At 36.3% G+C, this 12994-nt stretch overlaps 2 protein-coding genes across 2 annotated transcripts; both read left to right on the top strand.

Moving 5' to 3' along the window:
• Positions 1 to 2848: 2848 nt before the first annotated feature.
• On the top strand, positions 2849 to 4568 carry LOC139841843 (uncharacterized). The gene is made up of 2 exons (XM_071832036.1): positions 2849 to 3091; positions 3747 to 4568. The coding sequence occupies exons 1-2, from the start codon at positions 2849 to 2851 to the stop codon at positions 4566 to 4568; spliced, it is 1065 nt and encodes a 354-aa protein (XP_071688137.1).
• Positions 4569 to 6533: 1965 nt separating this feature from the next.
• Positions 6534 to 11527, top strand: LOC139843916 (ubiquitin carboxyl-terminal hydrolase 2-like). The gene is made up of 3 exons (XM_071834100.1): positions 6534 to 6668; positions 7864 to 10823; positions 11087 to 11527. Exons 2-3 carry the CDS (start codon positions 7870 to 7872, stop codon positions 11322 to 11324), a joined length of 3192 nt encoding a protein of 1063 aa, XP_071690201.1. The 5' UTR covers positions 6534 to 6668; positions 7864 to 7869; the 3' UTR covers positions 11325 to 11527.
• The last annotated feature ends 1467 nt before the right edge of the window (positions 11528 to 12994 follow it).

The raw sequence follows: 12994 nt of genomic DNA, 5'->3' as shown, positions 1-12994 counted from the left end.
TTTAAGGAGTGATTATTATCTTCCTTGTGATCATCTAATCAGGTTTGTTTACTTAAATCCATGCTTTGATTGTTAGAAAAATGGGTTTTTGTGTTTTTGAATAAAAGTGTGCTTTTTTAGCTTGAATCTTGTTGAATTGTGTTTGTTAGTGTTAATTGATGTTAGAAATAGGTTGTATATATGTTTAGTAACTTTCTTGTGCTTAAAATTAGGTCAAAAACACTTAGAAATCGAGTTTTTGGGGAAAAAATCACAAAATCAGCGATCTTGTTCGAAACCCAGTTTGCTACAGTACCGAGTTGCTACAGTGTCACTATTTGCTACAGTACCGAGTTGCTACAGTGTCACTATTTGCTACAGTGTTCGGAAACTACTATTTACTACAGTGTCACTATTTGCTATAGTGTCACTATTTGCTACAGTACCGAGTTGCTACAGTGTCACTATTTGCTACAGTGTTCGGAAACCACTATTTGCTACAGTACCTTTTTTGAAATTGAAATGGGCGTAACTTTCAAAACGTAACTCCGTTTTTGATGAATAAACTATCGTTAGAATCGTAATAAAGAATACTTTTCAATGGTGAACTTTTAAGAAACTAGATCAAATTGTTTTTGGGTCTAAAAAGTAGTTTTAGTGTGTATGCCTTGTTTTGCACGCTTTTGAGTGTTGTTATGGGTTGAAATTATGATTTAGACTTATCATATGGTGATTACATGTTTGTAGGTGTTGATTTAGTATATGTATTAATGTTTGATGTTGTGCTTATGGGTTGAAACCCATATAAATACTTGCTGCTACTGTCCTTCATCACTCGCACGAGTGAGCCTTCACTCGTACGGTTGAGGTAGTCAACCGTGTGGTGAACCGTGCGAGTGAGTGGTGATGGGAACTATGTTTTGATTGTGATGATACGTACGGTTGAGATGTGACTCGTACGAGTCACTAGTCACTCGTGTAGTGAGCCGTACAGATCAGGTGAGTCATTATTGGATGTTTGGCCATAGACCAAACGTACGAGTGAGTTGTCAACTGCACGGTTGAGTGTTCTCAAATATGCGTGTGATGGTGTTACTCGTACGGTTGACAGACCAGTTGTAAAGTGATTAAGTGCTGGTATTGGTGTTATTGTTTTATTGTTGAGTTGTTATCAAGACATGATTACTGATTGTGTTATGTCTATTCTCAGGTGATAAGGACGAAGAGAAGGCTCAGTAAGATTAGAATTCTGAGTGCCTTCTGTTGCTGGTAATCGGTGAGTGGGATTATCTCAGGGTGTAGTATAGAGTAGCAAGTTGTGCTACTATGTTATACTGTTATAGTTGCTATGCTTAGTAGATATGTTGTAATAATGATCATCGTAGAGTTGTCATGCTAGTCGTAGGAACAGTTGTTCGTAGTGGTAGTTGCTTAACAGTTGTGTGCACAAGTTGTAGTTGCCTGTTGGAACCTATTGTTGTTAGGTTCACTCAGAGAGATCAACCTTGTTGTGGTTGGGTCCAGTTGGCTACTGTTTGTTGAGTTTAGTGATGAATGACGCATCACCTGCGTGTGGATTTACTATACTGGAGATTCAGTAGTAAGGACTTTCGGTAGACGCTAGACTGATCAGCTAGTGGTCATGTGCTCGTACAAGCCGCCGAGTCTCTAGTTGGAGCATAGTTGCTAGTTGATTGTTGCCAGTTGATAGTTGCTAGTTATTAGTTGTCAGTTGCCTGTTATTGATTGTTGTAGTTGCTGTTGTTGTACAAGTTGGTACTGTATGCTAGATCTGTTAGATGATTCCATTCACTTAGCCTCGTGCTAACCCCCTCACCTCCTCCCTTGTAGGTTTTGGATCTTAGTGCTGGTAGGGACAAGAGTCGGGTTGACGATATGTTTGACAAGACGAACTCTGATGTCTTAACTTTTATAAATATGTAACTAGTTGTTTAACGTAACACCGGTGGTTTGTAATAAGTAATTAACTAAGGGTAATTATGTGAATTAAGACTTCCGCTGTGATTTAAAAAAAAAAATCAGGGTGTTACAACATCAGAATGGTTAAAAGTAAGAGGTAATTGGATCGAGAAGGAACGCGACAAACGAAGCATGTTAAAACAAAAAGCGCGTATAAAATGGGCGGTTGAGGGTGATGAAAACTCAAAATATTTTCACGCAATGATAAAGAGAAGAATGAACAAGAATTGTATCAGGGGGTTACACATTAACGACGTATGGCAAGAGAATCCTGGGGCAATAAAAGAGGAAGTCTACAGGTATTTTAAATCATTCTATGAGGATCGGTTTGATGGGGGTCTCAACTTTGAGGGTTTCGACATAACAAAAATTTCTCAAGAGGATGCAGGAGCCTTGGAACTGCCATTCAGTGAAAATGAGGTGTGGTCGGCAATCAAGGATTGTGGTGTCTCGAAAGCTCCCGGGCCCGACGGATTCAATTTATATTTTATTCATAAGTTTTGGGATTTGATTAAAGATGACTTGTTAAGGCGATTCGGTGGTTTTGGTGCAACGGGGAAATCTTGGTGGGGTGTAACGCATCCTTTATCGTGTTAATCCTAAGAAAACGGACCCGATCAACTTGAAGGATTATAGACTGATAAGTCTTATTGGATATTATTACAAGATTCTATCCAAAATCCTTGCGAATAGAATCCGGGTTGTGATCGATAAATTTGTTGGCAACGAACAAAGTGCATTCATTCGGGGAAGGTCGATTCTTGATAGCATCTTAATACCAAACTAGCTAGTTTATGATGTTAAAAAAGAAAAGTCCAAATGTTCCATATTCAAAGCCGACTTTGAAAAAGCGTTCGACAGTGTGAGATGGAATTTCCTTCTTGACATCATGAGGGCCATGGGTTTCGGGTGCAAATGTTTAAAATGGATCGAGGCATGTTTCCGTTCTGCTTCCATCTCGGTCCTCATCAATGGCTCACCGACAAAGGAGTTCAACTTACAAAGGGGGATTCGACAAGGTGACCCTCTCTTCCCATATCTTTTTATTATTACTAGTGAGGGCTTGAACATTTTGGCTAACATAGCGGTTAGGGACAAGATCATTAGAGGCGTTGAGATTGGTAGAGATAAGGTAATGGTCTCGCACCTTCAGTTTGCGGATGACACGATTTTCTTCGGGGATTGGGACAAGAGAAATATTAAAAACGTGCACAAGACACTAGAATGCTACGAAAAGGTTTCAGGCCTTAAGATTAATATGAGTAAAAGTCACTTGTATGGTCTCGGATGCCAAGTAGGGACCATGCCTTTCGATTATTTAGGGATGCCAATCGGAGAGAAAATTCACAGAAAAGAATCATGGAATCCCATCATTGATAAGTTTAGTAAGTGTTTATCGGATTGGAAAGCTAGAACGATGTCTTTTGGGGGGTAGATTAACGCTTATTAAGGTGGTGCTTAATAGTCTTCCTCTTTACTTCTTCTCGTTGTTTTGTGCTCCGTCTTGCATCATCAACCGTCTCGAGAGTATGCGTCGTAAGTTTTTCTTGGGCGGGTCGGGGCAGGATTCTAAACTATCTTGGGTTAAATGGGATACCATTCTTTTACCTTTTAAAGAGGGCGGGCTGAATATTGGGTCACTCAAGGCAAAAAATTGAGCACTTTTGGGAAAATGGTGGTGGCGTTTTCGCACCGAATATGACTCACTTTGGGTCAAAATTATTAAGAGCATATATGGGCGGGACGGGGGGTTGGGTTCTAAATGTGTTTGTGAAAATGTGAAACAGTGTACGGTATGGAAGAACATCATCAAAGTAGGCGCCGAGTTATCCAAGATTGGAGTAAATTTTGACAGCTTATTCGAGAAGCAAATTGGCGATGGGCATGATGTATTATTTTGGTCAGATTTATGGGCATCCGACACACCTCTTCGGCTGTTATGTCCGAGGTTATACAGGCTCGAGAATCATCAGGCTGCTTTGGTTTTCGATCGAGTTAGAGTTTCAAGCAACGGGTGGTCATTTATATGGGATTGGTCTCGAGAAATTTCAGGTAGACTACACGGGGAGTTAGACACACTCATGAGCACAATAAAGACACGTGTTATCTTAGGTTCGGGTCGTAGCACTCGGAAGTTCAAGGGGGTCAAAAGTGGCTTGTACACTACAAAGTCGATGGTTTCCTTAATTGATGAAAAACTAATTCCAAGGGAAGCATCTCCGATGGTTACGCTTAGGAATAATCTTATCCCACAAAAGGTAGGAATTTTCATGTGGAGAATTCAACGTAAACGAATTGCGGTCAAAGAAGAGCTCGATAGAAGGGGCATCGACTTAGACTCGTTGTTGTGCCCTCTATGCAATGACGTGGTCGAGTCGGTTGATCACGCCATTTATTCTTGCAAACTTGCACAAGAAATTTGGGTTGGCATTCATAAATGGTGGGATCTCCCCCTCCCTTCGGGTTCTAACCTCGAAGACTTAATCAAAGGAGGACTTTCGATTGGGTTAAACACATCTCAAAGGAAATCATGGCAAGCAATTGTATGGGTGACGTGTTACTACATTTGGAAAAACCGTAATCAAAAGATTTTTCGAAATGAAGCATGAGCATCTTCAAAGGTTATAAACGAGATACAAGTTAAATCCTTCGAGTGGGTTAAAAATCGTTCAAGAGGAAGAATCGTGGATTGGCACCAATGGTTTCTTAAACCAAATATCCCACGTGGGGTGCATGAAAACATCGATCCGGGTTGAAGTCATGCATACTGTATCATTTTGATTGTTTCATGTTTATAGTTGTATAATTCTCTCGTGTAGTAGGCTTGTAATTATCGTGGACGGTGTTATGTAGCTACTTTGGCTACCACACTATGTACATAATTCGAATATATATAATATACCACAGTTTACTTTTAAAAAAAAAAATATATTATAAAGGAATTGATCTAAAAATACAACCGTAGGCAAATTTAATTATTTACCTACCCTGATAAATAATTTAATTAAAGTTGATCTTAAAATTATCAATACATATAATTCAATTTTCTAAATGATATTTATAAATTACGTGAGATTCGCCTAGGCGTTTTTATTGTATAATTCAATTTTCTAAAATATTGGAAGTTAGTTGGAACCCATTTACTTTGGGGTGATGATTCGTACACCACCTATTTTTAGCCATACACCACCAAACATGCTTTACAGTGTTGTACTGTACAACCCTGTAAAGCACATTTGGTGGTGTACGGCTAAAAATAGGTGGTGTACGAATCACTCCCTTTTACTTGATCCTAATTACAGTACATATACTGCCCTAAACTTTCGAAACGTTTTAAATGAGACGAATTTGGAAATCATATCTTTGCCTCTCAGGTCTCAACAAATTGATCTTCACCCGATGATGAACTGATTTTTATGATCACATTTAGAGTTTAAGCTTTAATAGAATTTCCTAGAAATAAAATGTATAATCAAATTATCATACATTTGGTCAAAATGTTGACGTAACAAACTTAGTATAATACACAGAATAAAATTCGTCTCCTATACTAAACGATCACAACTAATCTCTAATCAACTCAAATGGAAACAATTTGACAGTATCCTAATTCCATATTATTTTTAAATAAAATCAGAACTATAAATAAGAAAATTTACCAATACTTTTAACGATTATGATGTATTATCGCCTCTCATAGTCCTAATTTCATCATATTTGTAGATTATCGCAAACTCTATCAATAAGAATGATTATAACTCTTATATGTACACTATCTCCTGTCATAGTAAATATTATTAAATATTATTAAGATTACTAGAAAGCAGTTTCCAATATCTATGTGCTTTGCAATGACCATTAACAAAAGTCAAGGTCAATCGCTATCACGAGTTGGCTTATTTTTACCCCGGCCATCTTTACTCATGGGCAGTTTTACGTTGTTATTTCTAGAGTAAAGAATAAAAACGGATTTAAGATACTTATATGCGACAAAGATATGAATGTTTTCTATACTACTTATTTACAAGTTCTTCAAAGTTTATAATAATAATTTGACACATGTTTGTTTGTACATTATTATTTTATTTTTAAATAATATGTGTCAATGTCATTTTCCTTCACTCATTTTCAAACTTAAACCATAATCATTGATTTCGCGTCATATTTTACATATTATATTAACATTGAACTATACACTAAACTAATTTTTTATTATTATTATTAACACGCAGATGATGAACGCGTATATGAGAGCTTTTGTTTACGGAATCAATGATGCACTTAACAAGCGTCTACGTACGAAAGAAGTTGATTCACCAACAGTTTTTTAGAGTTGTTTATGGTCTTCAATTATCTATTTAACTACATTTGAATGTGTTAATTACTACTTTTTATCAACATGCTTTATTTGTATTTCATTGTCAACGTACTCTATAAAATACGACTTTGCCATTTACAATCGCTTAAAATCTAAAAAAAATCATTTAACTTTAGCGTTTAAACTTACCGTAGTTTCACGGTTCATTCCACTAATACACTAAAATGGTAAAATTAAGAAAGGAAACATCATCACTAACAAACCCTCGCTCTCACTATCCCTGAAAACCATACTCCACAGTCATTACCTTCGTCTGAGGCACTGGCGGCTGTTCGCCGGCGTTATCCGCCGTTGATCCGGTGAAATCATCATCGTTTTCTAGTTGCTGATAGTAAGTCCATGTCATTATTTCACACTTCAATTTGCACAATTACTTTTGAAGTTATTTAATTTGAAAGTTATTACATATATATATTTATTTATCGTTCATTTTGATTTTATTGATGTTGCTAATGAATGCTCTTATTAGAAAACTTGCATCTAGCAGCATATTCATAGATTTGAAACCCTAATATACTAATATTTTGTGCTTTATGTTATTCCGTGCTTTTAAAAATGGATTCATTTCTATATATTTTTTATGCTATACATATGCATACATATATGTGTATATATATTTATGTAATTATCTTGTAGTATGATTTTTGGAGATGATAGTAACCATTAAAAATAATGGTAGATTAGTGAAAATTATCAAAATGTGATGATTTTTTATTTTTTTTTCAAAATTTGTAGTGGTGGAGCTATACCTCATAGATTTAGCTGTCTAATTTTTGGTAGCAATATTATAACTATATATTTACTCAGCCACCATGTGATTTATGATTAGAGAATGAAGAATACTATTAAAAAATAAACACAATATTTAAGTAGTGAATTATTCTCTAGGTAGTGCGTTAGAATGTGTTTATGTTCTGCAGACTTAGTTTCTCCATCTTCGTCCATTAACCTATTTTGGTATCTACAACTTGTACTTGATTTGACCATAGTTACGTCTGTTATTCATAATGCTGATATATGGAGAAAAAGGAGTTGAAACTCACGATATTGTCTAGCTACTAAGATGAAGATAGTGAATAATTTTTGGCTTGAATAAAGCCACATGCATGTTCTCGCAGCTGTACGAACGTTAAGCTCGTAAGAAAGTTAGCAGAGTGAGGTCGTCTACACTAGATTTGTATGCTTCTGACACTAAACTGTGAGCTTCGTTTAAACGCATTTTTTATTTAGGAAAAATTTACTTGCATGTTTTAGTTCTTACACTAAAAGCATCATTGTTTGCGCATCCTAATTTTGCTTAACATAGCGTCTACTATTTAAACGTACCTTTTGTCAGTTAATGTGAAGGTCATTCTCACTTCATGTTTGCTCTTGATTTGTTAAAATTTATATTTATAAACAAATGCAGTTAAGATTGTTTTAGATATATGTGATACCTTTTTGAAGGATAAAGTGATTGGGAATTATAATGAGCAGTGTAATGGTTAATATCATTAAGTGTTGGACTATGCTTATATTGTCTTCAGGTTTCGATGGGGAAGAAGAATAAGAAGAGGGCGGCCCACAATGCTCAAAAGGAAAAGCGGTATCCAACCCCGTCTTCAACAACACTTCCACAACAGATTGTTCCATCTGCTGACATCATCGCTAATGGCGTTTCAGTAATTAAAGAGAGTAAACAATGTCCTCATTTTGATAAGGGCATCAATTTGGATAAGTTCTCCTTGAAATTATCATCACTCGAGGCTCTTAAATGTCATGAATGTAGAGAAGGCGTTGCTGATCGTAGAAAAAGTAAAGGAACAGGCAAGCAAAAAAAGAACAAAGGAAACAGTTCGATATGGGTTTGTTTGGAATGCGGTAATATCTCATGTGGCGGTGTCGGTTTGCCTACTACACCTACGAGTCATGCTGCACGTCATTCGAAACAGTACCATCATCCATTGGTTCTCCAATTTGCAAACCCTAATCTTAGATGGTGTTTTATATGTAAAACACTTATTCCGTCTCGAAGTAAGGACGAAAACGGTGAACAAATAGACACTTTGTCTGAATTTGTCAATGTTTTAAAAGCTCGATCATCAGAACAATCCCGTGTGGATGTTGAGGAGGTTTATTTTGGTAATGGCAGTGTTTTAAGTGGCGTTAAATCAGTAAATACCCTTGAAAGTTGCTTAGAAAATGGAAATGGCAGCTATATGATAAGAGGTTTGGTAAATTTAGGGAATACTTGTTTCTTCAATTCAGTATTGCAAAACCTTTTAGCAATGGATAAACTACGTGATTACTTCTTGAAACTGGAACAATCTTTTGGACCTCTTACAACGTCTTTAAAGAAGCTTTTTGTTGAAACGAGTCAATCGATAAATTCAAGAAATGTTATCAATCCGAGATCGTTTCTTGGGAGTGTATGCGTTAAGGCTCCTCAATTCAAGGGATTTCAACAGCACGATAGTCATGAATTGCTTCGTTGTTTGCTTGATGGACTTTGTACCGAGGAATCTCGTGTACAAAAACGTTCTCAAGGTGTGGGTCCCACTTTTGTAGATACCATATTTGGGGGACAAATTTCGAGCACCGTTAGTTGTTTAGAGTGTGGGCATGCGTCAGTTGTATACGAACCATATTTAGATCTGTCGTTACTGTTACCGACTAAGAGATCTTCATCTAAAAAGACTCCGGTTGTTTCTCGATCGAAAAAAACGAAACTTCCTCCAAAGTGGCAAGCCAAGTTTCGGTCAAAAATTAAAAAGCCTTCTGATTCGTTAATTGCTGCTAATGCTGTTACTTCAAACGGTGATAAGTCGCCCCCTGGGCCCACAGAATCAATAGATTCAGGTGCTGAAAAAAATCATACTTCTGTAAATGATTCATCGTCAGCAGCTCTTGTTCTTGATGCCATTAGTGATAAAAATGACTCAGTAGTAGCTTCAAATGGTGTTAAGTCATCCCCGGGACCCACAAAATCAATAGAATCATGTGCCGAAAAAAAAGATACTTCTTTATATGATTCATCACAATCAGTAGCCGTCGTCCTTGATGCCATTGGTGATGAAAATGACTCAGTCGTACCTTCAAATGGTGTTAAGTCGTCCCCGGGACCCACAAAATCAATAGAATCATGTGCTGAAAAAAATGATACTTCTTTATATGATTCATCACAATCAGCAGCTGTTGTTCTTGATGCGATTAGTGATGAAAATCACTCAGCCGTACCTTCAAATGGTGATAAGTCGTCCCCGGGACCCACAAAATCAACAGATTCATGTGTTGGAAAAAATGATACTTCTTTATATGATTCAGCACAATCAGCAATTGTGGTTCTTGATGCCATTAGTGATAAAAATGACTCAGCTGTACAGAATGGAATCAAACCGAGCATGGACAGTATGCTAGATTTCTCTGACAATTTGGTTCAATTGAATTGTGTTGAATCTGCTACTTTGTCAGTTAATCACGATAAGCTTACTGTGAGCTCGCTAAATATATCCTTATTGGACCATAATGACCCCGCTATAACATCGAACGGTCATGATACATCTAGTGAACCGGTTGACTCCGTTGACTCACACGAAGCATCATGGTTGGACTATCTTGAACCAAGTACAACTACTGTTCAAGATTCTGAAATTAGTAATGATGTTTTATGGGAAGATGAGCCTCTTATTAAAGTTCAAGAATCTGAAGTTATATTGCTTCCTTACTATGGAACTGCTTCAACTAGCGAACAAGAACCCGAACCCTCAGATTTTGATGGATTTGGAGGTCTGTTTGATGAACCTGAGCAACCCGAGCCTGTTGTGGGGCCCACTGTGAATCCCGCAATAAATGGAGTGGAAAAAAGTGATACTGACCCGGATGGGGTTGATGATACCGGGACTCCGGTGTCTGTTGAGAAATGTTTGGCTTATTTCACTACCCCTGAACTTCTCACCAAAACCGAACATGCCTGGCAGTGCGAACAATGTTCGAAATCATTGTTAGCGCAAAAAACGAGATTTAAGTTGAAAAACAAACATCAAAATCCCATTTCAAATGGCGGTAATAATGGAATTTCAGGTACTGAGCAATTGCTTTCGAACGGGTTCAGAAACCATGATGATCAAAGTACTGAAAGTGTTGTTATTGATGGTTCAGATGAAAACTCAGTGTTGTGTAATGGAAAGAGTGACAGCTGTCATGATGCTGAATCTTGTAGTGTTAATGGGCCCACTGACAATTGTGAAAATGAGAATAACGAACAAATGGAATTTAAGGATGTAGTGAGTGAACATGAAACAGATAGTAGTGATGATGATGAGGTGGACTCTAAGGGTGTTAAGGTGGCAAGGGATGCATCTAAGAGGATTCTGATTAGTCGGGCCCCACCAGTTTTGACTATTCATTTGAAAAGATTCTGTCAAGATTCTCGGGGTCGTTTAAGTAAATTGAGTGGTCATGTTGACTTTAGAGAAACAATTGATCTTAAACCCTACATGGATCCCAGGTATTATTATTATTATTGTCTTCATAAGATCATATTTTTTGTAGCATATATTTTATTATACGAAAACAAACATAACTAGTTCCTAAAACATTAAATCAATGATTTTTGATGAAAATCTACAAGATCTTATATTTTGTGATTATTGAAGTGGGGAGTGTATCTTAACATTTTTTGGCTTTTTGCTAGACTATTTTCGGGTTAAATATTTCATCTATGTTGAAACAATTGTAAGATGTTTTTTTTTTTTTTTTTTGGTAATTCAGTTGCTGCAGAGATAGAGAGACGTACAAATATCGTCTGGTAGGAGTGGTGGAGCATTCAGGGACAATGAGGGGAGGACACTACGTGGCTTATGTGAGAGGACCTGCAAAGGGTAGTTTGGGGATAGAAGAAAATTGCAATTGTTTGTGGTTCTATGCAAGTGATGCTTATGTACGCAAGGTTTCTTTGGACGAAGTTCTTCAATGTGAGGCCTACATTTTGTTCTATGAAGAGATGTGAGTCAAATTGTAACTTCTATCTCTGAATTTTGATAGTTTTCTTTTGTTTATTTTTGGGAATTATATGGGATTTTAATGAGAATATCTTTGGAAGAGCAAGAGTAACTTGTCTCAATAGCAACATTTTAACCCCATTTTTGGGGGGTTTTTTTTTCCTCGTTTCTTACTATTTAAGATTTACATCGAGAAATTATAGCTTATTACCAGTAGCAATATTTTTGTTACTTATAATATTTGAAAGAATCACTTGTATAAGATTCATTGTCTATTAAATTTTGGGCTTTATTAGCTAATATACTTACTGCTGCTTGTTGGGAGATTAATTACTCTTATATAGCTTGAAGCAACTCAGGCTGAGAAAAATCGTGCAATATGTGCAACGCATGCTTAGGTATTACTAATGGTACTGTTTGTTGTCAGACTTTTCTTATTGACTCTTGACCTAAATCGTCTCAAATCGAAGCCAAACATTATATGGATCTTTGTTTCTGCGATGCGTTATTGTGGCTCACGCAACACTGAAGTTGGCTATATATTGTTTGATCATTGCATGTGAAATTCGCACAATCATTAAATTTGGGAACTTTTTTAAGCCTTCATCACATGATTACATGCAGGCGGGAGGATAATAATTGTTGGCAGCTTCGATCTATAATAATTATCCGGAAAAAATTACGCCGTTGGTACCTGTGGTTTGTTCACTTTTTCATCACAACACCTGAACTATTTTTTTTTGCGTAGTTGATACCTGTGGTTTCTTTTAATTTCGTGGTTGATACCTGAAGATAATTGCCTTTAAAATTTAACCCTTAACCCGTCACATGTGCCACACATGTGAGGGTAATATGGTCCATTCAGTTAGTTTACCACATTATAAAAACACTTCATTATAAAAGGGTATTTTTAATTTTTAATTGGACTATCCAGATCCATTTTGCTCACAAAAACAAATACAGAGTACCATTTTTTGAGAAAACATATAGAAGTATGAACATGTATGTCAGTTGGACCCACTAATTCACTTCATCCATTATTTTCTTTATCTTCTTCATTTTTTCACCTTAATCCCTAAAGACCTAAAACTAAATTGCAGATAATAAAAACCCAAATTCACACGACCACCCTTAACACGAATATCTTTCTAAGCTTCGAAACAAAATGAAATTAATCGGAATGAAAGTAATCGGAATTATAAGGTTGTGGTGGTTTGGGTTTTAAAGAGATAGAAAGAGAAGAATGGTGGAGGCTTTCAATGGGTTGTACATAGAGCATAAAAAGTTGTAAAGTAAACATTACGGAGTATAAAAATTGAATGCACCAAAAACACTCGCTAAGAACAAATGTCTTTGTTCATCTCATATAAAGTAGATAACTGAATTAATGATGTAACATGTTGAGTTTTGGTAAAAATTTCCAGATGAATTGCTAATTATCATGAACACCAGAGCCTTTTATAAGAGAATGAAGATGAAAAACTATCCAGATGTATGTTGCTGTATTTCAGTATTGGATTTTTATATGACAAAATACACGAATGAAGATCTGCATCTATAGTTCTATACACAATACAAAAAGCTTGTTTTTATACCCAAATATACATATTTAGTGTTTTTATAATGAGGTAAATTAACTGAACGGACCATAATACCCTTACATGTGTGGCACATGTGA

This window comes from Rutidosis leptorrhynchoides, chromosome 4 (assembly GCF_046630445.1).
Source record: "Rutidosis leptorrhynchoides isolate AG116_Rl617_1_P2 chromosome 4, CSIRO_AGI_Rlap_v1, whole genome shotgun sequence".
NCBI lineage: Eukaryota > Viridiplantae > Streptophyta > Magnoliopsida > Asterales > Asteraceae > Rutidosis > Rutidosis leptorrhynchoides.
This window is presented reverse-complemented; position numbering and strand designations above follow the sequence as displayed.